This window comes from Quercus suber, unplaced genomic scaffold (assembly GCF_002906115.3).
Source record: "Quercus suber isolate HL8 unplaced genomic scaffold, Cork oak 2.0 scaffold_458, whole genome shotgun sequence".
Classification (NCBI taxonomy): Eukaryota; Viridiplantae; Streptophyta; class Magnoliopsida; order Fagales; family Fagaceae; genus Quercus; species Quercus suber.
The window spans coordinates 277,621-303,198 of NW_027069909.1; the positions used below are offsets into that span (position 1 = coordinate 277,621).

General features: G+C 34.6%; 1 protein-coding gene across 2 annotated transcripts; it reads left to right on the plus strand.

The window, feature by feature from the left end:
* The first annotated feature begins 4,682 nt into the window (after positions 1 to 4,682).
* On the plus strand, positions 4,683 to 24,090 carry LOC111995798 (calmodulin-binding transcription activator 2). 2 transcript variants are annotated; one of them, XM_065762423.1, is made up of 11 exons: positions 4,683 to 4,801; positions 9,094 to 9,136; positions 10,171 to 10,348; positions 10,490 to 10,615; positions 10,720 to 11,021; positions 14,208 to 14,744; positions 15,339 to 16,033; positions 16,586 to 17,153; positions 17,950 to 18,273; positions 19,202 to 19,267; positions 23,669 to 24,090. In XM_065762423.1, exons 1-11 carry the CDS (start codon positions 4,791 to 4,793, stop codon positions 23,789 to 23,791), a joined length of 2,973 nt encoding a protein of 990 aa, XP_065618495.1. In that variant the 5' UTR covers positions 4,683 to 4,790; the 3' UTR covers positions 23,792 to 24,090. The 2 variants fall into 2 exon arrangements, with proteins under 2 accessions (XP_065618495.1, XP_065618496.1); XM_065762424.1 differs by lacking the exon at positions 19,202 to 19,267.
* The last annotated feature ends 1,488 nt before the right edge of the window (positions 24,091 to 25,578 follow it).

Below are 25,578 nucleotides of genomic sequence, written 5' to 3' on the forward strand. Positions count from 1 at the left end.
AATACACAAAATTATTATTTCTTAATACATTAAGATACAATCATCTACTAACAAAAACAAAAGACACAAAATATTATTGTTTTTTAATACATAACAGTGCAATCATCTATGAAAAGAGAACTTGAACCTCTTTTTTTAAAATAATTTATGAGTTTGGGTTATAACTATCAGGCTAATAGGTTTTTTTTTTTTTTTAAATAATTTTTTTAAGTTTTGCTTTTGTTAAATCTGTAGGTTGGGCTAATTAGAGTGGAGGGGGGCCTAAAGTTTTGAAATCGGGGGGCCCAATAACAAAACTAAAAAAAATGGCCATGCTAATGAGTACCCTTAGAGCATTGAGTAACAATCCAGTTAAATAAAGTTTTTATGGGGGGAAAAAAAGAAATTAATGTTTGACAATTTTTTTTTTCATTTATCATAAAAATGATGTCAAAATTTTTCTAAAATGAATTGTTAACCAATGCCCTAAGGCACTCGTTAGCATTTTCCTTAATATATATATATATATATATCCACTAAAAAAATTCTTAGTACCAAGGGGGCCCAGGCCCCTTGGCCTTGGCTCTATCCCTAGATAAGATGAAATTTCGTGTGCGTTTGCATAATTGATTTTCTATGTGCGTTTGTGTTTCAGTTGGTTGTCCCATGGCACTGTTCATGTACCAGCCAAGTGATGAAAAACGCGTGGCACTATTCCCATGGCACTGTTCCGTAATAAAAAAAATATTTTGCTATAGTATTTTCAGCAATAAGTTTTCAATTTTTAGTAAATAAGCGGTATCCAAACACACCTTTAGTTTTTCATGATGAATTTTAGGCATGTTTGATCATTGGTCAAACTTTGGTGAATGTTAGGTCAGGTAGTTTTGTAATTTTGGCTTTTTAATTTACAAAATCAGTTAATTCACCATATGATTAGGACAAATTAATTTAGTCTTTGTGATTCCCTTGGCTTACAAATAAATGTGTGACTTTTGAGATTTTCCATAATTTAAAATATTTTCAATAAAATTAAGGGTAGATAAATAATAACAAAAATGAATATATGTTTTGTGCACAATATGATATGACCACTAAATCCTAAAATACCTGACTTTTGGGTTAGGTGAAATAGATGCCTAACACTTTATTATTCTGTAACCTAGACTTTGAATTTAGATTTTGGGTTGTTAAACTAGTTCTTTATTTATGTAATTTTTATTTTATTGGTTGTAACTAGGAAAGTAAAATATGTAATTTTTTTTCTAGGTTGTAACTAGGAAAATAAGTCATATTATTTTTCTTTTCCAATTAGGATCAAGAGCTATGCATTTTTTTTATAAAAAAAAAAAATTAGTTAATTTCTTGAACAATTTATTTGTAAATTATATGATTAGGACAAATTAATTTAGTCTTTGTGATTCCCTTGGCTTACAAATAAATGTGTGACTTTTGAGATTTTCCATAATTTAAAATATTTTCAATAAAATTAAGGGTAGATAAATAATAACAAAAATGAATAGATGTTTTGTGCACAATATAATATGACCACTAAATCCTAAAATACCTGACTTTTGGGTTAGGTGAAATAGATGCCTAACACTTTATTATTCTGTAACCTAGACTTCGAATTTAGATTTTGGGTTGTTAAACCGGTTTTTTATTTATGTAATTTTTATTTTATTGGTTGTTAAACCGGTTTTTCTAGGTTGTAACTAGGAAAATAAGTCATGTTATTTTTTTTTCTAATTAGGATCAAGAGCTATGCATTTTTTTTATAAAAAAAAATTAGTTAATTTCTTGAACAATTTATTTGTAAATTTAATTTGTATTCAATTAAAATGTATTACCAATTGAAGGAAATGTTAGTGGAATTTGAACACAAACACATAATTACTAATTTTGCATCTCAAAAGCCATGAGAAAATGATTTTAAATAAAAAAATTAAATTATAAATATTATTTAATTAAAATTTAAATATAAGAAAAATGCTCCATTTAAGTGCCTCTTTAGGCCATAAAATGGGTTGACCAATGAGCATACCCCCATTCTACCCACCCACCCCATTTATTTTTTATTTATCATTTCTCATTTTCATGGTACCAAATAAGAAAAAAAACTCCCATTTTTCATCAAAATTCTCTTTACTTAAACCAAAACGACTAACAAATTTCATGATATTTGAGTATTTCTAATAAAACATTTAGAAACATTCATAATTTAAATCCTCTTATATGAATACAAATCTTCTTCCATATTTTTTGTGTTATATTTATACTCTATAAATCACAACTTGTTATAATTTAGCTGACTTATAAAATAACCAAAATTTGAAATGAAAAAAAAAAAACACACAGAATATCATAATTTGTACAGCATAAATGAGGCAGAAAATTTATATTCTTCTAACACCCTATTATCCAATTATAAAAAAAAAAAAAAAAAAACACCGTGAAAAAAATTTATATTCTTCTAACACCCTATTATCGAATTATTTAAAAAAAAAAAAAAAAAAAAACACCATGTAAGGGTGGTGCCGTGTGGGTTCGAGGAAACGGTGGAGATGTTGTAGTTAAGAGATGCGAAGCTTTTTAGGTTTGTAGACTTGACCCGGAGATCTAGCAAGAAGCGAAGTGGAAAGGGCAGAAAAAAAGTAGCGACAACAACTGGGGAAGGATAGGAAACCACTTTCCCTGAACTTTCCTTAAATTTGCCACACGTCTAAACATCACTCGCCCAACTTAAACGTCATTTTTGACTTTCTAATCCCAAACTGCTGCGCTGTCTTTCATTAGCGGAATCAAAAAAATATTCCACTTTTATTATCAAAACCACCTCCACCTACAAAAACATTCATCCCAAAATCATAATCATAGATTTTAAAATTTTTTTTTTTATAAATTTAAAAATTTAAGATTCTACGTAAATTCCTACGAGAATAATGTGGAGGATGGAATTTAAAGTCCGAATTTATTGCGTGTCCGTCAATTTTATTGAGCTCGTTATCCGAATACCTTTAAAGGAATATCATCATAAATAAATATTATCTGTCCTAAAATATTTCATTTTATACTTAGTTAATTGTAAAAACTTATCACATGTAAAGGACTGTTTGGTAATGCTGTTATAGTAACGTTGTTTGTATTTTTTAGAAATACGTGTGGATGAAAGGGTGTATAAAAATGCGTGTTATATTGTTTAAAGACTGAAAATATGTTGTTAAACTACTACAAATTTTTATAAAACAATTAAGTGTATGTTTGATAAAAATTATTTTTACCAACTTATTTTACTTTTCAGCTTAATTTTATTACTATTTATAAGTTTTACAACACTTTTTGATATTATTCATAGGTTTTACTATATTATTTTAGTTAACTTTTATCTTTATTTACAGTATTTTTAATAAAATTTTTTTAGTTTCATCAAAATAAACAGATTCTAAACTAATCCTAAATTTATTTATATATATATATTATATCATGAATTCATGATTAAATAAACGTATTAAGTGGGACACGCAAAATATAGGTGATGACTTATATTCCATAATCATCATTTACATGATAAGCATTCAAAATTAAAATACAAAAGGAAATCTTGCATTCAAGGATTCTTTATACTTATTCTCAAAAAAAAAAAAGGATTCTTTTTATACTTTTACTTCGTCACGTCATTTGAAACGCACGCTGACTCTGAAAGAAAAACTGAAACAAAAAGATCCCTCTCTCTCCCTCTCACAGTATCATTAGAAGTCTTTCGTTTCCATCAAGACTCTCTCTCTCTCTCTCTCTCTCTCTCTCTCTGAGTGTTCCCCAATCGATGGCGGAGCGTGGATCGTACGGTCTGCCTCCTCGACTAGGTTTGATTTCTCACCTCTCTTTTTATTTATGGCTGATTTTATTCATTGGATCCCCTTCAGTATTTTCTCATTTCAATGAGTTTAGGTTTTTTTTTTCTTTGATTACCTTTTAGATTTAGCATTTTCGTTTAGGTTTAGGGTTTTGAAGAATTTTTTTTTTTTTTGGGGGCTTTAACTAAGCTTAGTATTATTAGTTTAATGGTTAATGGTATTTATTTTAGTTGCATTACTTCTCAAAGATTAATCTGAAAAATGGGGATTAATTTGTATCTGAGTGGTTTACTATAACAAATTTATAGATTACAACATGCATGCTGGTCAGCTTGTGTGAATAAGTTTTTTTTTTTTTTTTAAGTAATTGAAAAATTAAGGATAAAAAAGATTACTTTGGATCTTGTTATTGCTTTTTCTTATTGTTGTTGTTGTTGTTGGTGTGTATTTTTTTTCCCCTTTTTGGGTTTTTCAACAATATAGCTAATTCTGCTTTTGATTAAACCATTCATGATATCACTTTGGAAGAATGAGATTAAGAATTATTGTAATTTTAGTTAACTTGGAGGTGGCACAAGAAAAAGTGGGAACTTCACTAAATTTGAATCTTGACTCTTGAGCTAGTGAGAAAAGAATTGCAGAGCTAGCCATAATTTTTTTTTTTTTTTTAGTTCATGTTCTTGTGATTGATCCTGTGTAGCTCACACAAATGCCCAAATGACTATGACATGGCTGATTAGTTATTTAATCATTTTAGTATGCATATGTTATTTAACTCATATTTATTGTGTGGAGGTTCTTTTGATGAAAGGATTGTTCATACGACTCTTTTAGAGGTTATTTAGGTTCTGATGGATAACATACTTCAAGCAATTTTAGGTTGGGAGCGTTGATGTGCTACATTGCTATTATGCCCATGGAGAAGAGAATGAAAACTTTCAAAGGCGCAGTTATTGGATGCTTGAACAGTAAGTAATAACTAGTTTATATTTCACTTTCTTTCTAGGTCGTCTTTTGAGGTCTTATCCTTGCCTCTTTGGATACCTTTGAGAGTAGTTAAACACTTGAACATTGGACAGGATCCTCCAAAAGAAATGCATATTTCGTCATTAAGGCAGAACTTGCTAACAATGTATTATGGTCAGCTTTGAGGATGTTAGTGTGTGGTTTATTCCTATGGACTTTGTTGATTGACTTTTATCTGTATCTCTGCTATTATCCATGTTATTAGAGCTTGTCTTCTCCTTTTAGAGCCTTTACCTGCACAAGAATGCTTCCTCACCTTGGTACCTTTTCTTACTAACAAAGATTGAGAGATTAGTTGCATACTCTTAGGCCTTGTGTGTTGTGGGCCTCACAGCAGGCTTCTGAAAAGGCCTCAACCAAATACGAAAGGTTGGGTGGTTGTTAGGGTGGAGTTAGGTGTTATTAATTGTATTAACGTTCTTATATATACTTGTAGCTTGTGGTAATTTGAGGATCATTTTGAAGATTGTTGGAAAGCATGAATATGGATATGCTTAAGGATATATATATGTATATATTCATTGTTATTAATTCCGTTCGTTCCGGCCGGAACGGCCGGAATTTTTCGTTCCGGTATGCAAACCGGTACCGGAATACCCACATTCACCTCGGGTCAAATTCCGGCGTTCCGGGCCATTCCGGTCATTCCGGTCAATTCCGGCCAATTCGCGAGGTCAAATTCCGGCCGGTACCGGATTTGGCCTATATTAAAAAAAAAAAAAAAAAAGGAAAAAAAAAAAAGAGTAAAGGTCCAATGGGTGATGGTAGTTCTTGGGAGTTCTTTTGATGATGAATTTGATACTTCTCTCATGGATGATGATGAGAAGGAGGAGTAAATCTTGTATTTTTTGATTTTAGTTATGTCTTGTAATTTTGTTATTGTCTTGTAAATTTTCTTATTGTGNTTAAGAATTATTGTAATTTTAGTTAACTTGGAGGTGGCACAAGAAAAAGTGGGAACTTCACTAAATTTGAATCTTGACTCTTGAGCTAGTGAGAAAAGAATTGCAGAGCTAGCCATAATTTTTTTTTTTTTTTTTTTAATGGGTAAGAAATAATTTTTTTTATTAGATTGAGGGAAGAATGCGTGCAAAAAATTCAACCAATCTATTAAATCTAAAAGAGAAGAAAACTAGATTGTGGTCAGTGCGTATTACCATCTTCTAGCTAGCTGGCCATAGTGATAATTTTTTCCCTTGGCTGGCAAGGTTGGTTTAGTCACCATCGGAATGGATATATATGGGATCGTTGTTCCTCATTATTTGATGTGTATTTGGAAGGAAAGAAATAGTAGGTGCTTTGAAGACAGGGAGAGCTCTCTGCCTTATCTCAAGTTATTCTTTTTTAGAACCATATTGGACTGGTTATCAAAGGGGAGAAACCCATGTTACTCCCTGTATACCTGGGTGTCTCTTTTTTTATATCAATAAATCTTTATTACTTATCAAAAAAAAAAAAAAAAACTAGATTTAGCCACAAGCAAGCATCCACACATACACTGATCTCAAAAGTAAGACTTAGTTGCACTGTGGAATGTTTAATACCATTAAGGTCTGTTTATTTTGACGTAAAACATTTTTTGGAAAATGTTTTCCTTATTTTTAGGCTTGGTCAAATCAAAATCATTTTCGGTTGACCAGGAAAAAAAAATCCTCTTTGTTCCTCTCCCTTCAAATGGTCTACATGATACATAGTAGAACAGTAGCATTCCAAACAAATCCTTCTAACAGGAAAAATCTCATGAATAACTTTCAAGAGAATCAATCACTATACTCCAAGTAAAGAGCTTCCTCTTTCTGCAAAGGAGCAGTTTTTAAAGCATTGTGACTTGTAGGAACAAAACACACAATCATGTTATTAGTTGCATAGCTATTAGGGCTTATTCAGTGATGGAGTGTAAGCCACTGGAATAGAATATCCTAGCAATTTAACTTTCAGATGCTCTCGAGCTTTAATATTATATGCTGTTCTGAAGGACAATCACCAACTAATTTTCTTTTTCTAAGTAGCAGTATCTGATTTGGACTTATCCTCAGGCTGAATTGCTAGAATAAGTTAATAATGGGACTAAACATTGTTTAGTCTTCTTCCTCTGTTCAACCTCTTCTCCCATTCTTTGCAATTATGTTGTTTTTCCTGTTACACATAAGGACATTTTTTTTTAGTGCCACTGGTGTCTGTCTCGTGTCATGACTCTGTCTGGTGAATCGTGATGTCAAGGTTCTAACCCTGAAATATCCAAATGTCCAAACGTATAACAGGAAAAACAATCTGATATGGATCAGATTCTAAGATAGTATATCAGTCTCTGATATATATCAGATTATATTTTCGGTGTCCAATACGTCTACAGTGCATCATATTGGCTTGAGTTTGGGTTTTTTGTTGTTGTTGTGTGGGAATGCCTAATTTTAATCATCAAGTCAGTCTGTACATTATTCAACTATTTGTGTGGGTGAGATTTGGAGGTCTCTGTCTCTGATTTTCTTCCTTGTTCACTCTCTCTTTCGTACTCTCTAGCTTTGAAACACACAATTCCTCAAGTTTTGAAATAATTTTCTCACACTAATAATAGATGTTCTTCTAGGCACTTTCTTTCAGTTACTATGTTTGACAGTTCACATCTAAATATTACTTTGGGAATACACATTTTTAATTCACAGTCTGTCTGTTATTTTATATGCAGATATTAAACATATACTGACAGAAGCCCAAAATCGATGGTTGAGACCTGCAGAAATTTGTGAAATTCTTCGTAATTATCAGAAGTTTCAAATTGCATCAGAGCCTCCGTACAGGCCCATAAGTATGATTCTTGTATTCCTTACCAAAAAAATGGAAATAAAATTAAGATTTGTTTGGCATCATGATTCCATGTGCAGTGTATTTTGTCTAGATTAAATGAATTTACATTGAGTATTTCATCGTGATTTCTATGACTTTCTGTGTGCTTGTAAGTTTTATTGGTAGTGGATTAGTAATTTGGTTTTACTGTCAGTAGACGTTTATGTTGAAAAATTTTAAGTGAAATACAAGTATACCTGTTCACATGGTCATGACTTATGCTCATACAATTACTTGTGATGTCCAAGCTAATCCTCAGACATACTATTATGCTCTAGATACGTAAATACAGTGTATTGCTGGTTCTTATCTTCTTGGTTCATGGGATGATGAATTACTTCTTGTTCTGAATGGGTTTGAAGCCCTGTCTCGTCATCTAACATAAGATTCTAGCTAGTGTCATATGCTGTCCAGGAATTGGTAGTTGCCCTGGCCCAGAAACTTGTGTCTGACATAGGGAGGAATAGTTACGGGAATTTAGGTGTGATTGCTTCTATTTTTCATGCTAATCCATTGCTTTATCTCTAGCGATCCATTTGTATGGAAATTCATATTCTTAATTTTGGCAAGATACTCAGATGTTCCTTATTATTGGATAAAAATATTCTTGGATTGTTTCAAAAGTATGTCCAAGTTATACGGAGTATATGTTTGGGCATTGAGCATATTATTGTTTTTAAGATAAAAATAAATCTTGGATTATTTCAAAAGTATGTTAAAGTTATATGGAGTAAATGTCTGGGCATTGGAAATATTATCATTCATTGTGTTACCAAATATTAGTGTTGGGAATCTGTTATGATGTTATATTGATGTTTAAGACTTAAGAGTTAAGACTAAATGATTTGTATTATTTGATATTTAGTTATTTATTTATTAGAATTGACAATTTTATGTTCAATAAGAATATATATAAATTATTTTTTAAGAACCCCGAAACACCCTGAAACGGTACGCCGAAATCGGCCGGTACCGAAATATTCCATTCCACTGGACAAACCGAAACGGGGTCCGAAACGGTATTAATAACAATGATATATATATGTTATACTTTATCTTGTATTGCACTTGGAATATGCGATGCTGCTTTTTTGTATTTTCCTCTCTCATTTTATCATTTTCCACATTGTTTTCTCCTTTCTCACCTCTGATCTCCCAATTTCTCCTTTCAACATTATCTTTGTTCTGCATGTTGACACAAATTATTAAATAGAATTTGTTGTATGTTTGAAATTTTTATATTTAATCGCTACATTGTTTGTATGGTTTTGCTTGAGTTTTGTTTCAGAGCTTCAAGTTGCTAGAAATTAGACATTATGTTCTATTTTTTTTTCAAAAATTCTGGTGGTTTTTTTGTCTTTGGTTTTTCTGAGCTGGTTGATTCTTGCAGGGATTTGATGCACATAGTTTTTGTCCACTACTTGGAAGTTAAGGTAATCTACTTCTTCATTGTTATTGCTTCTTTTGTTGCTTTTATTGTCATTGCTATCACTGTTCTTAACTTCTCATATTAGGTTTTTTGAAGGGCTTGAAACCTAGGTTACCTAAACTGCTTAGGTTAGGGTGCTACCACTCTCAATGTAGCGGTTATGCAACTTGAGCTCAGATCCACTGATTTTCAGTGGATTATTTTGGCTGGATCATGTAATTTTTTTTAACATCATTAATTTTTGGCGCCAAAGAAGGGAATAAACAGGGTTTGTATGAATAAAACATCATATTTTTTATGACGTAGGAGAACTTCACTCAGATTTGTTGTACAGTATGCTCTGTGATGTTTTGAATAAAATAAAAAATCTTGATACCGATTAGGTTAGACTATTGATTATAAGATGTAGCTTGTATGAATTGCTATTGTCTTGATACCAATAATTCTAGTCCTTTCAGTATGTTAGGGATTTGTATCTGTGATTAACCAAATCTGTGGATGCATAAGATTCTGTGGGAAATGAATCATATGATTTATTGGGTAGGATGACAGAACAGATCTGGGAGCAATCCAATTTTATTTTGAGAGTCATGTCAATGGAATAACCCTACAGTTGTAGGGCAAAAAGCTTATTCAGGCCCTTTCCCTGCTAACTATTCACCTTCTGGGTAACGGGGCTTGTGTGCATTCAACATGCTGGAGTTTTAGACTTAGCAAACTTCAATGACCAACTGTCCCTCTTTGAATGAGGATCTTCACTCTTTACAAAGGAACCACTTGTAAACACAGAATAATCCAATCAGTTAAATCCTAAGCCTTAGTTACTGATCTAAAAGTGGTGGTCAGATCTTTTCCCAAATTTGAAAATATGATTCCTCTATGTTTAGTATTTTTTCCCCCTGAACAAAATATTAAATTTGAAGTGTAGTGGACATAGTACAATATAATATATATTTTTTTACTTACGATTTATTCTTACAATATAATATATATGTTTTTTTACTTACAATTTTTTCTTTGGACTTATCTTTCCATCAGGGTAGCAGGACAAATATTGGAGGCATTAAAGAGAGTGATGAGGTTACTTCAACTTTCCAGAAGGATAGCCCCCTGAGTTCTAGCTTTTCCCCAAATCATAATAGAGTGCCTTGTGGAAGTACAGATTCCCCAAGCCCAGCCAGTTCTCTGACATCGTTATATGAAGATGGTGATTCTGGTAATTTCTGCCTCTGATTTTGTTTCTAGGCTTCATCGTTTGCTCATCCTTTTGCCCTGATCTTGACTGATACTGAAAATTTCTTTACCTTTTAACCTTGCATGTGAACTTCTGTTATAATTTATATGAGACTTGATGCAGAGGATGTTTTCCAAGCAAGCTCGACATCTCGCTCATTTCTCGAGTCGCAGCCAACGGAGAATGGTCCTCTGAGAGACAGGACGGATGCTGGTGTGTTGAATTCATATTTTCCGCATCCCTCTCCAGGTAACCATGTTTTTTATGTCTTTTTCCCCATCCTCCTTTCTTAATAATGGGATTTTGAACAACTTGGCAAAGATAACTGATTGTATGCTTGATAATCTTACCAGATGATCATGGTCTGTCATCAGCAAATTATATCTCACATGTTTGGACAGATAGATCTAGAGAAAATGATGATATTACTTCTCCAAAAACAATTGATTTGGCATCCTGGGAAGAGGTCCTGGAACATTCTACAAGAGGATTCCATTCTACTGTACCTTCTAACGTATCATCATCTTCCTCCCAACCTGCCTCTATTGGAGTTGTCCTTGAGGAAGAAAATATGACTTTAGGTGGTTTTTTAGCAAGTGGGAGTGTTGTCAAAGAGGAGTTTCAAAATTTTGTGCCAATCCAATCAAATTGGCAGGTAATGATCTTGCAGTCCTCTATCTGTACTATTAGCATGTCTACATCTATCTCTCACTCAACATAAGAAAAGGTTGATTTTTGACAGTTATTTTCTTGCCCAAAAGATTACTATTCTATTTTCCTTCCCAAAAAAGAAAGTGTCTAACATGGGAATTAGATAGAAGTTATAAAGAAGTTTTAAAGTTCCAAAAAAGAAGAGTAGAAAGGAATGTATGGTTGTTTTCTTTGATTTTTTTGGTGTTTTTGCCTATAACTATTTTATTACTATTCTTTTGGCTAGGGTAAAGCAAAATAATGTTTTAGTTGTATGTGTACAGATATATTCTTAGTAGTCTAACTAAAAGGAGTTCCTTGTCTCTTTATATACTGTATGATATTGGTGATGGGTTGAGGGTGAAGTTTTGGCAAGACTGATGGTGTGGGGATACACCTCTTGCTGTTAGCTATCCTGAACTATTTAGAATTTGCCTAGATAAGGAGGCAAGGCTGAGCTTATGAAGTTCACTAATGGCGTCTTTTATTGGGATGTAAGTTTCTTTAGGGGTGTTCCAGATCAGGAATTGGAGGCTGTGACGAGCTTCATGGATATGATAAATAGCTCTTTTGTAAGGGGGTTTAGGGAGGATAAAATGAGTTGGAAACAAGATAGAAATAAGGGGTTTCTGGTTAATGATTTTTACAATCTTCTAGTGGGCTCCAATGATTTTTGTTTTCCTTGGAAAAGAATTTATAAGCAGAAGATCCCTTCTTGAGTGGCTTTCTTTGTCTGGATTGTTGCTTTGGGGAAATGTTTGACAATTGACAATTTATGAAAAAGGAAGGTTTGGATATTGGATTGGTGTTATATGTGCAAGTGTAATGGTGAATCGGTTGACCATCTTTTTCTTCATTGTCCAATTGCAATGGATTTGTGGTCTATGATTTTGGGTTTATTTGGAGTAAGTTGGGTTATGCCAAAGTCAGTTGTGGGGCTTGCTTGCTGGCAAGGTTGGTTTGGTCATCATCAAAATGGTCATATATGGATAATTGTTCCCCATTGTTTAATGTGGTGACTTTGGAGGGAAAGAAACAATAGGTGTTTTGAAGATAGCGAGAGATCCATACTAGACCTCAAGTTATTTTCTTTTAGAACTTGATTGGATTGATTGTCTACTTTGCGAAACCAATCATTCCCTTCTACTCTTGTTTTTCTTGATTCTTGTAATTTTTGTACTTGATTTGTTGATCCCTGTACACTACCTGTGTACTGGGGTATCCTTTTTTGATATCAATGAAACTTATTATTTATCCAAAAAAAAAAAAAAAAAAAAACTTTATCTCATGTTTATGGACCAATTTTCAACTAAATAATAAATACATGAAGGACTTGAAGAAGACTATTCTGTTTACTGGTATTCCTTCATTATCAAAGTTTAAACCAGGTAAGATTCTAGTTATTGACTTATTTCACCTACGAGATGTTTGGGATATGACTTTGAGCCATTCTCTGGTGCAATGGTAAAAGTCTTAGGCTGTCAAGTGCAAGCAGGTGGCCATAGATGTTTCCTCTTCGGACTACTTTCATTAGTCATTGAGTAATGGTTTTTTTTTTTAATTATTTTTTGATTGTTTGAAATTTTGCCTGCACACTCTTGTTGTTGTCAAATTTACTTTTAAGCCTTTTCTAGTTGTTTCTTTAGTTTTTTAATTTCATTTTGAACATTTTATCACACAGCTTTGAATTTTTGGTTTTATGTATTCAAATCTTCATATGTAACATATAATTTGTTTACACTTGTTATTTTATACTAGTGTAAGGGAATTCTTGTAATCTTGCAATATCACTCTAATATAAATATGTGCTAAGGTGAGGGACTGGTTGATGAAGCCCTGAACCTTTTTTTTTCTAATCTCTCTCTCTCTCTCTCTCTCCAGTCTTCACTTCTCCTCTCTTCTCTCCTTACCTTGATATTTCATATTTTTACAACTCACTTTGAAATTAGAGCATCATTCCAAATCTTGACCCAGTCCTTAGAATGCGTTAAAACAATCTGGAGGTTGTCATCTGGTGACAGAGGTGTGGTTCTGCATCTGTTAATGACATCTGCACTGACCTCAAGATTGCAGAGTCACCAAACTTGTGGGACCACGTTATCTAAGTCGTCGGTCTCTCTTGAGACTGATTGATGAAGCTCTAATCCTTGTCTATAATCAATCTTTCTCTGTCTCCTTTCTTCTCTCCTAACCCTAATATTGCATGTTACTATAACTCAACTCATTTTATTGATCTTGTTTAACCTCCAATGGTTGTGAGCTTCAAGTCTTACCCAATTGGCTGCTCGAATTTCACAATCTTTCTACTGGTTCGAGCCTGTTTTTAATAGGAAATGGACATGTTGAGGAGAAAAATTGTCCTCCTAATGATGGAAATGATGAAGAAGAATTTGATGAGCAAGAGGGATCTGTGCCTTTATGGAGGTGGTTATTCAGGTCATGATGGATCTGTGTCATTTCTTTAGGACTTAACTGGGAAATTTTTCCTTTAAAATGTGTTTTTAAAAAGAGTGAAGGAAAAAAAATTGTATTAGATCATCAAATTAATGAAAAAAAAAAATTATTAACGAAAAAGAAAGCTCAAATGGTAAATTTTATCGAACATAGATTTAAGAACCTTTAATTTTAACAAACTCGCAGTTCTAAGAACTGCTAATTTTAAAATACTACAAGAAGTTTATACAATAGTGGTCGGCTAAAAAATGCTAGTGGATTTTTGTATCTTGAATGACTAGCATGTGCAGTGACATCTGCACATCTTGTCCAGGCTGCTTAGTTTGAATATCTGGATTTTTTTTTTCTTCTTTCCTCTCAAATCTAACGGTTGACTGGTTTTTAAGCTTGGCCGGTGTATTGAAGATACTGAACTGAATCCTAATCAGATCACAGTTTAATTAGTATTCAGTAAGACTGTTGGTTCAGTCTAGTTATTGATAACTATGTCCAGGAGCCGCTACTGTTACCCACCTATACCACCGGTTTTAATGACTGCTAATATACACTTTTAGTATAGGTATCTTGGTGATGTGCTTAATAGCTTAATCATCGTTTAGGTTTTTTGTTTCATTTTTAGGGGTGGGAGGGGCGGTGTGAATGTTTACTGATCTCTTAAAATTGTTTGTAAGCTCATTTTATTATGTTTGCATTCCAGATTCCTCTTGGAGACAATTCAGTAAACTTACCCATATGGCCTACTGACCAGTCATCACATTTGGAATTGGCATATGATCCGGGCACAACATTAGTTGACCCTAAAGCTCATGATACAATTATGAGAAATGGTACTGAGCTGCTTTCTACCCATCCTGTTCAGCAAAATGAGCAGCCTGTGCAGAACAAGCATCAAATAGAGCTTACAAATACAGAATCTCAGAGTTCAATTAAATCAATTTCCAAAATGGATATGCCTGCAGAAGGAAATATTAACTATGCTTCGACTCTGAAAAAGCATTTAATCGATGGTGAACAGGGCTTGAAGAAAGTTGACAGCTTTTCTCGGTGGGCTTCAAAAGAACTTGGAGATGTAGATGATTTTCACATGCAGACCTCATCTGGTATATCCTGGAGCACTGTCGAATGTGGAAATGTAGTTGATGATTCCTCATTGAGCCCCTCTATCTCTCAGGACCAGTTTTTCAGTATTATAGATTTTTCACCGAAGTGGGCATACACAGACTCAGAGAATGAGGTATGAACATATGTTGACTATAGTATCCCTGCAAAAAAAAGAAAAAAAGAAAAAAGAAAAAAGAAAAAGTTGTTTGCACTGCATGTAACTTAACGAACCTTCTGAATAGTGAGATTTTAATTGCTCCAGAGATGTACACACAACCATGTTTTGTCCTTTCTTTACTAATTAATAAATAGTACTACATTTTTATTAAGGTGCATAGATTAATTTCATACTGTGCAAATCTGTAGTTTCATGTATATGTGCCATTGTGCATTACTCACGAATTGTTATATTCCTATAATATGGTAATGGGAAATCTCTTTGCTTTAACTACAGATATGAGCTGCTTTTTCCATGCAAACAAATTTTGCATAACATTAAGAAGCATTATTGAATGTTTCCAACTTAAGTCAAGTACTTTGCTTCCTAACTTCACAAAATATTTCAATAAATTGTATAAGTTTTTCATTTTTTACTGGTTCTGAAATGTTCTGAAATCCCACATAATGTTGCCATCTCTATTGAGATTTGATGAGTGGCTGTGTGACTGTGAAAGAAAAATAATTGCTGTATTTCTTATTACTTTTTACTTTCTTCAATATGAAACAGGTTCTGATTATTGGAAAATTTTTGAAGAGTCTACCTGAGATAGCAAAATGTAACTGGTCATGTATGTTTGGGGAAGTGGAGGTTCCTGCAGAAGTTTTAGCTATTGGGGTTCTTTGTTGCCATGCTCCACCTCACAGTGTTGGGCGTGTCCCTTTTTATGTAACATGTTCCAACAGGTTAGCTTGCAGTGAAGTACGAGAATTTGACTATAGAGTTGGCTCTATTAAAGACATAGACATTGCCGTTATCTATGGTGGTGCTACAACTGAAATGCTTCTTCATATGCGACTTGAGAGGTTACTGTCTCTTATATCTGTCGGCCCTCCAAGTCATTTTGTTGAAGGTGTTCCAGAGAAACGAGAATTAATCAGTAAGGTTATTTCATTAAAGGAGGAAGAGGAGTATTACCAGATGGCAGAGCCAATCTCACAGAATGATCCATCTCAATATGAAGTGAAGGAGCATCTCCTTAAAATTCTGATGAAAGAAAAGTTGTACTCATGGCTACTCCATAAAGTATCTGAAGATGGCAAAGGTCCAAGTGTATTAGATGATGAGGGGCAAGGTGTGCTACATTTAGCAGCTGCCCTAGGTTATGATTGGGCCATAAAACCAATTGTAACATCAGGAGTTAGTATCAATTTCCGGGACATAAATGGTTGGACTGCCCTTCACTGGGCTGCATACTGTGGCAGGCAAGAACTATGACTTTGATTTCTTACTTATTTATTTTACTAAATTCTATGGATGTGGTTGCATTCTATGTTTCTAAAATAAACCTATGTACTTTTGGCTTAGTGCCTAGCCTACCCACCCTGACCCATTTGGACTTAGGTAATGCTATTTTCAAAGTCTTTCCCCATATAGTCAGCATTAGAAAAGAAGTTTTTAATAGGCTTGTTGTCCCTGCAGAAAGTCAAATGAAGACATCCCTCTCGTTGCTCTCTCTTTGTGGAATCACATACGTAGACTAGAATGCCTGCATACCATATGGTTACAAAAGCCTTAAATTCACTCTTATATATAATCCTTCAAGCTCTAAGTCTGTACATTGCTTTCCTTTGTTCATATGCAGATAAACTGCTTAAAACTATAATAAAATCTTTTCAAAACATCCAAAGTAATTGCATTAGTTACTTGGCTAGGACTGAATTGCAATTTGTATCGTGTGCTGTGCGGTCTGTATCAGGTTCAGAACAACTAATATTTCGCCTGTTGTGTCATGTTTGAATCCTTGTTAAATTCAGAGAGCAGACAGTCGGGTTCCTAGTCTCTCTGGGTGCTTCTCCTGGAGCATTGACAGATCCATCTCCAGAATTTCCTTTGGGTAGAACACCTGCAGACCTGGCAGGTGTAAATGGACACAAAGGAATCTCTGGTTTTCTTGCAGAACATCTTTTGACTAGCTACCTCAAATCCCTAGAAATGAATGATCCAAATGAAGTTAGAACAGAAGTTTCTGGACAAAACGTTTCAGAACAGACCGTAACACCTGCGAATTATGGTGACATACCAGAGGCACTGTCGCTCAGGGATTCACTTACTGCTGTGTCTAATGCCACACTAGCTGCAGATCGTATACATCTAATGTTCAGGATGCATTCATTGGAGAGGAGACGGATCACTGAGTATGATGATGATATAGTTAGATTGTCTGATGAACATGCTCTTTCAGTTGTAGCTGCTAAGACACGCAAGGCTAAACAAAGTGATGGGGTAGTCCATGCTGCTGCAACACAAATACAGAAGAAGTTTCGTGGTTGGAAGAAAAGAAAAGAATTCTTAATAATCCGTCAAAGAATTGTTAAAATCCAGGTTCGAAATGCTACCCTTTCCCTTTGTTGAGTTCCAAGGGATCTTGCTATTGTCATCATTGGGTCACCCCCTCCCCTTTCAAAATATTGAAGTTATACATAGTAATCCCTGAGGCCAGAGTGCTTAGAAAAATAAGTAGAGGTCTTTTATAAATGAGATAATTTGTGGGCTTTTTTGGGTATCAAAGAGGCATTTCAATATTATAATTGGTGCCACTAATTAAGAAAATCAAAGGGTGTAATCAGATTTGCTGCACACAATTAAATTTTGCAAATCATGGAATCAGTTGTTAGCTTCTTTTCAATCTATGAACATGTTTTGGAATTAACGTCGTGTCCATCTTTGGATGTATATATTATCATGTTTCCCATTAGACTATAAAAATGACTTATTTTTAGGTTTTCCTAAGTAGTTAGATTTTATTAACAAAGGAGAAAATCAAGATGTAAGGTTCACTTACAAAATTACAATCTGACATTTAACAAATCTAGAAAATCTATGAATGTAGTAAAGCAAGGGGCATTCCCAAAAGCAGTTCTCCATCATATGAGGATCTCAAAAACGTCAATTATAAAATGCTCAAGCCCCAAAAGAAGATATTTTTATCCCTTTTTTCCCATTGTATGATGCTAAAATGCAACTTACCTGGTAAAACAAAAGATGTTAAAATGTGAATTCAGACGTGGTCAGAAGCATTTGGAATATACTTTTATGCTGTCTGGTGTACTTCTTCCATATATACCTGTAAGCCATCAATTATGGATTGGTACTGATTTCTTAATTTTATGATGTGAAGGCCCATGTGAGGGGACACCAGGTGAGGAAGAAATATAGAACAATCATCTGGTCTGTAGGGATTCTGGAGAAGGTTATATTACGCTGGAGACGCAAGGGAATTGGTTTGCGGGGATTCCGATCAGATGCGCGAACTGAGGACCCCAAACCTCAAGATGTTCCATCAAAAGAGGATGATTATGATTTTCTTAAGGATGGTAGGAAACAGACAGAGGAAAGGCTGAAAAAAGCACTCACTAGGGTGAAGTCTATGGTTCAGTATCCTGAGGCTCGGGCTCAATACAGTAGGCTGCGAACTGCTGTTGAAGGTTTTCGAGAAACCAAGGTATATATATTTATATCAACGTTTTTACTTATTCATTTAAGAATGAAAAATGAATCCACTTAAATAAATTTATTTTCCAGAAGAAGCTAGTTTTCCAAAATGATATAATTCATATATGGTTTGGCAATGGAAGCTCACTCGTTTTTGTCATATGCTTGAAGTTAAATGAGTCACATTGATTGGGTGTGAACCTTAATATATTCAATATACCAGTTGGATCTCTTTACCTAATAGTTTTAAGCTTCTAGGTTGGTGCCCTAACACAGTATAAGAGCGTTGGTATATGCTGGAATTAAGTGGGCTTACACAGGAGGTGGAGTGTTGTTATTTGGTCTTCTTAATATACGTTGTTGGTTAGCTTTCAAATAGCTTAAGCTTTTGGGATTGATGGTTAACGGAATTTAGTGTATGGTGTACTTGATATGCGTTGTTGGCCTTCTTCCTGACAGTTTAGGCTGTTGTGCCTGTTGGTTAATCAGAGTTTTTAATTTTTTACGCTTGGACTCCAAGTGCCAGGCCTCTATGCATTTGTTTGTCAGTTGGGCCCAGTTATTTCAGATCTGTATCCATCTGTAGGGTCAATTATGCCTATTTGTTGGGCTTGTAAGTGAGAGGGGGTAAGAGCAAAATCTCACATTAGTTGATTATGGGCCTTAATATAAGTAAAGATACTATTTGAGTCTCTCCATCTAATAACTTGAGCTTTTGGGTTGAATGTTCTAATACTTTCATTGTTGTTGGGCTTGTTTATCCCATATGGAAGTTAATTTCTTGTGCTTGGCTGCTTATTTGTTTGATTATTGGGAGATCACCATGTAAAGGCCACCGCTATGATCAGCTGCTTTCTATAGGGGGCTTTTACAGACCTCTCTCAAGTCATAATCTTTTGAGTATCATTCATGTTTGAAATATCTCATATATCTTGCAGTCCCAGAATTTCATGTTGAAGCCCCCTTTTGTTGTTATTCATAGCAAAGTTGTCAATTCTGTTCAGGTAGCCGTTCCAGTTTATTCATTTTGAATGAGATATTTCGATACCAGTCTATTATGCCTACTGTTTTAGGGTTATCGCTAACATTATATACATGTATAAGTCTTCTTCACATAATGAACATTCATAATGTCATCGTTATATAACATAATATGTCATGTATGAGTAAATATATAAATAAATAAAAAATATTCTTATTGAAAAAAAATGTCATATGTAATTAAACAAAAAAAACATTGTTAATAATAATAAAATGTAATATGTGAGTAAAGTAATGAAAAACATGGGTTTAGGAAAAATATGATTTGTTTACGAACTGGCCAAAATTTATATTCGGGGCAGAATTTAGTGGACTGGACCAAAACCAGCGAAATGGACTGGAATGGGCTGGAATTCAGAATGAGATGGAATGGAGGTGATTTGTATTAGTTAACTAACTGGAATGGAATTTTTCACATTGATTCATAGCAATGATTGGGACTATAATATTGCTGAAAATTAATAACATTGATTCATAGCAATGATTGGGGCGATAATATTGTTGACTATGTCTTGTGAATCAAAGTTGGACAAAAGGGTGAGCAACATTGAATTTTATGCATGGAATACATTTATATTTCTTTGACGAGGTTTATCAATTACTTTTTTAACTAGGAAGACTTTCCTTCCTCATGGATTAAGTCAAAAGTGGAGGCACATAATTGATTGGGGATAATGAAGTTAAGAAAGGGATAATATAATACTATTAGAAACTGTATGAGGAGCAGGTGGAATGCAGCCTAAATGTAGATGACTTTGAATTTGCAACGCTTAAATGGATGGAGAATGGAGAGGAAGTCTTTATAGCTATAAAAGTTTGAACACTTAAATGGATGGAGAATGGAGAGGAAGTCTTTATAGCTATAAAAGTTTGAACACTTAAATGGATGGAGAATGAAGAGGAAGTCTTTATAGCTATAAAAGTATGAACTAGGTTAAGGCTTTAGGTCTTGATGGGTTTATGCGTTGTGGTAAAGGAAGACCAAAGAATTGATGAAGTGTTCAGGGAATTTCATATGATTGTACCTTTGAGAGGGGCCTCAATACTTGGAAAGCAAGGACACGACATTTGGGTTGCTGTGCCCATGTCCGACATGGCAGGGACACAGGACGCGTTGGAAACGGCTGCACGCATGTCCCAGCTGTTTTTTTTTTTTTTTTTTTGAAAAATGGACACTGTGGGACACAATTGGGACACGGCTTGGGCCAAAAAAAAAAGCTGAAAACCTAAAATGCGCCTCTCATGCCGATCTCCTCTCTTGTCTTCTTCTTGCGTGATCTCCTCCCTCTTCTTCTTCCTCTCATGCGATCTCCTCCCTTTTCTTTCTCCTCTAATGCGATCTCTTCTTCTTCTTCTTATCGCTCAGGCCAGATCTATTTCTCTTTTGCAATTTTCCCCTTTTGCCATTTCCCTTGTTTTGTCTGTGTTGCTTTCTTTATTTTTTCTGCCACACACTGACACACACGTGAAGCATTTATCTCCACCCACCGACGTGAATAGCTTCTTTTCAAATTTGTCTTTTATGAGTTAAAATCCATTGCCCATCAAGCCAGGTAATTATATCCTTTTACAATTAGTTTTCAATTATCTAGGTAAACAGCGCGCGCGCACACACACACACACACACACACAGTGGCTAGGCTTTAATACAATTATTAAAAAAAACAATATTTTTGTTATAAAAATTTTTTTTTGTAAGCTTTGAAATTATATATATAAAATTAATTAATATATGTATCCCTGCTGTACCTATGTCTTAATTTTTCAAAAATTGTGGTGTTGCCGTACCGTACTCGTGCCTGTATCCGTGCAAGTGCTTCCTAGCTCAATACTTAATTCATCACTCTCATTACCAAGAAATCGGGTGCAACAAACATGAGATTTCTGTCCAGTAAATTCCTGCCTATACAAAATATTGTCCAAGGTGTTGGATTGAAGAGGGTAGTAGGTAAGTTCGTATGTGACTCACATGATCCATTTGTTGGAGGGATACAAATTCTAGATTTTATGTTAACTGAAAATGAATGATTGGATAGTAGAGTTCATGCTAAGATATAGAGAGTCATATACTGGATTGAGAAGGCTAATGAACATGTTAATTGGGGACAGTCTTCTTCATGTACTAGAGAGATATGGGTTTGGGGAGAAGTGGACTTGGATCAGCATGTATGTCTTGTGTTAGATTCTTGATTCTTATTAATGGGAATCCCTTGGACATCTTCCATATATAAAAGGAATTAAGGCAAGTAGACCTGTTACAACTTTGGAAATTCTTAGCAAGATGATTGAGAAGGTACTTTTGGATTGTAAGGTATGTTCTTTACCTATGACTTATTTGGCTTTTTATAGGGACTGTTCTTTGAGGCTAGTTTTGTTTGGAACCGAATTATAGAATTAGAGAGGATGGAGAAGAGATTGGTGGGTTGAAAGAAATTAGACTTCCTAAATGCGAGTAGAATTACTTTAATTAAGACTGCTTTGACAAAGCTACCTATCTACTTTGTGCCTATCTTTACTGTGCTAGTCAATTTGCCAATAGAGTGAAGAAGTTGTAGAGGGAGTTTCTTTGGGGTGGCTTGGGGAGGAGAAAAAAATACATTTAGGGGAGTGGAGTATTACCTGCACGTCTCTATGCAAAGGAGGATTGGGTATTAGAACTTTTGAGTACATAACTGATGTGCTGTGGAAGGGATTATGGAGATTTATTCAGGATAGTGATCACTTTTGGAGAAGATTGGTGGAAGTAAAATATGGGGAAGGTGACTGAGAATTGGACTTGGCATCTGGTTCACATATCACATGGATTGGGAGCATTCAGTGGATGGTGGAATTCATTTTCTTGATTTATGGGGTTGAAAGTTGAGTTAGTTTCTGTCATGATGTTTGGTGCACTGATACTGATATGGCATCTTTGTTTCTTGAGCTTTTTTGAGCTAGATGCTAACATTAATGTGATGTCTGATTACATTGAGGTCAATAATGGTGGGGTTTGGGATCCCACTTTTGTAGTCATGATCTAGATGGGTAGATGTTCTCAATTTTTTTTTCTCCCCTTTTTTGTTGTTGGTACGCTTAGTTCAAATCCGTGTGGAATTGGGGAGAAAGGTGTAGTTGAAATTGGATTAAATAGTTGTTTTACTGTTTGGATAATGAGGAGCTGCGAGGGTCTATGTCAAACTCTTTGCCTTTGAAGGTAATTTGGAGAGCGAAAGCCCCTATGAAGGTGGTATGGACTGTGGTTTTGGTGTTGTGGAAATTCTTACCGTGGATAATCTAATTGAATGGTTAATGGTTGCTGTGAATAGATTCTGTATGTGCAAAAGAAGCATACCTAAAATAGGTTCTGTATTGCATTGTCCTGTGGCCATGGAGTTATGGGATTTTGTGTTTGTAGTTTCTGGAATAAAATGGTTCATGCCTAAAATGATGAATCTACTTCTATATTGGCGACATAACTCCAAAACTTTAGAATTAGACTTTGGAACATGGTTTCATCTTTGGATGATGTGGCATATTTGAAGGGAGAGGAATAGGAGGACCTTTGAAGGTAAAGATATCTGTGGAGAGACTAAAGTCTCATTGTTGGGTCCTTTTTCTATTGGATGGGAATAGACCACCAAAGATGTATGATTTCATAGATGTATTTATTTTTTTCGTCTTATTAGGGGAACTTTTGGGGATGTAGCTGGTTTATATTATTTGTTCCCTATGTATTCTTTAAAAATTTTTAATCAATAAAATTCCTGTTATATATATATATCTCAAAAGCCTATAAAGTCATTGGAATTTTATTAGACAATGGAATGTTATTCTGTGCATGGCTTGCAAATTCTAGGAAGTTCCATTTTTGCAAATGGTTCTGGTCCAAAAATACAATCTGATGGTGGATGTAAAGCATTTAGAATTCAAAACTTTTATGTAATTTGCCAAAAAAAAAAAAATTGTTCTATATTATTTTTAAGATTCTTCTCTGATTTTGGGTGAATATGTAATGCCAAACTCTCATGCCTGCTTTAGGACAAACTTTTGGATGCTATCAAATTTATAATATTCTAGGTCTACTTTATTTATTAGAAATTGTTTGAAGATATGTGTGGTAATACCTGCCCTTATAATGATTCTTGCTATCGGGGGGGGGTGGTGGAAATCATCTATGAAAAGAGGGAAAATATCTAAAATGATGTATTTGTGACCCTCTTGATCCTGACAGGATGCTGTGTAACATTAGACAAGTATTGAAACTTTTTTTTAGAGTTGAATATATATAGTTGGAATCAAACTGGATGGGTTTGCCAGATTATCTCTTCTCATCAGCAGGGTTTGTAAATACTGACTGGATGTTCTTTGCACTTCAATTTTGGCAGGCATATAATCTAGTTTTGAATAGTTCGGAAGAAACAGTTGTTGCTGATGAGGACCTGATTGATATCGATACACTATTGGAAGATGTAGAAGATGACAGTTTTATGTCTATGGCATTTGAGTAAGTCTTTGCCATGGCTCTCTGACATGAGCCCCGCCTGTATTGTAGATCTCTGGCTTAGTTGCAGCATTATAAAGGTTCTAACTTCATATTTCTGTATATAGTATGTCTAATTTATTAGGTCATTCATGATTTTCTAGCAGGGTTACATAGTATTGAGAAGCAACATTACTTTGCACAGTTATTATAGTGATTACATTGTCTTCTCATGCTTAAAGGGACTTAATTTTACTTTGTAGTTTGTTTATAATTGACGATATTGGTTTACAGCTACATAATGTTAAGAAGTAATTTTATTTTTCATGTTGCACTTTTTTAACGTGATCATTATTTGTACTTTCAGTCTTTGTAAATGGGCTGGTGTAGTATTCATTGTTATTCCCAAGTTTACAGCATGCGGTTCTGTTGTTGTACTATGTTTGAAATTATGATATTCATTCCCAAAAAAAAAAAAAAAAAAAAAAAAGAAAGTATTCCCGCTAAGTGTTTTTTTTTTTTTTTGTTTAAAAATAAGGCGAAATTACAATATTGGTCCCTTAAGTTTACATATTAAGTGCTATTGGTTCTTGAAGTTTAAAATGAGCACTATTAGTCTTTAAAGTTTTAAAAATGAGTCACTTATCGTTTCCCAAAAAAAAAAAAAAATGAGTGTCACTTTTTAAATGGCTGTGATCTTAATTTATATTAAAAAATGAAAAATCAGTAAATTTTTTACTCCAAACCCACCCTTATTAAAACACACCTCTGACTGAAAGTGTTTTTTGAGTTTTGACAAACAAAACACCATGTCACTAGGGCTGTTCACAGGTCGGGTCGGGTCGGATTTGTGTCCACCTCGGACTTGACCCGAATGAGCTGGGTGGATGAAAATTTGACTCGAAATTGACCTAGAGATTTGGTCGGATTTTTCAATTCTGGGTCTTGTCGATTTCGAGTTGATTCAGGTAGGTCTTGGGTTTATCACCGGAGTTGAAATTTGGCCAAGTCGGGCGAGATCTAGCGGAAATTTGGCTGGATCCGCTGAGATCTAGTTGAAATCTAGTCGGATCCATCGAGGTTAGGCTTAGATTTTGTCGGATAATGGAGAGATCTTGTCGGATCTGGTTGGAAATTTGTAATACTTCATCGGAAAGGATAAAGGATTCGGTTCGGGTCGAGTGTCACTAGTTTTGAAACGAAAAACTAACAACCGACCTACGTGGGGTTGGGTTATCGAGTTCGGAACCCGTGTCCGACTGCCAGAGTCGTCAGATCGGGTGGCGGCGGGTCAGTCATGGGCGGGTGTGCCGGGTTAAGCGGGTTGCCAGGTCTTTTGGATAGCCCTACATGTCACAATTGATTCAAATTTTTAAAGAGGGTGGGCTCTACATCAAAATAGCATGTACTACTCATGGAATGAAGCTGGAATCTGAAAGCGGAAAGCCTTTAAGCATCTATGATACCTTAGCTGAAAGCCTTAAAGCATCTATGATACCTTGGCACCGACGATGGTAGCTTGGTATGGTCTAGTTGGATCAAATTTATCTCATAAATGGTAGAAAAGTATGGGAAGTGATAATTTTTGGTGAATGTTCTTGGGCCTAGAGAAAGCTTGGGAAACTTAGGACGTAGGCCTCTAGTTCGAGACAAGGTTCCTTCTAAATGTCTCCATTGATGGCAAGTTCTCCACCAAGGATGCTTGGGAGTTGGGAATGTATTTGTAGCAGGGGCCTAACCTAAAAGATTGGCAGAAACTTGGAGGGAGTTTGCAAATTAACATCATTTTTCAAACAATTTTGTTAGTTAGCAATG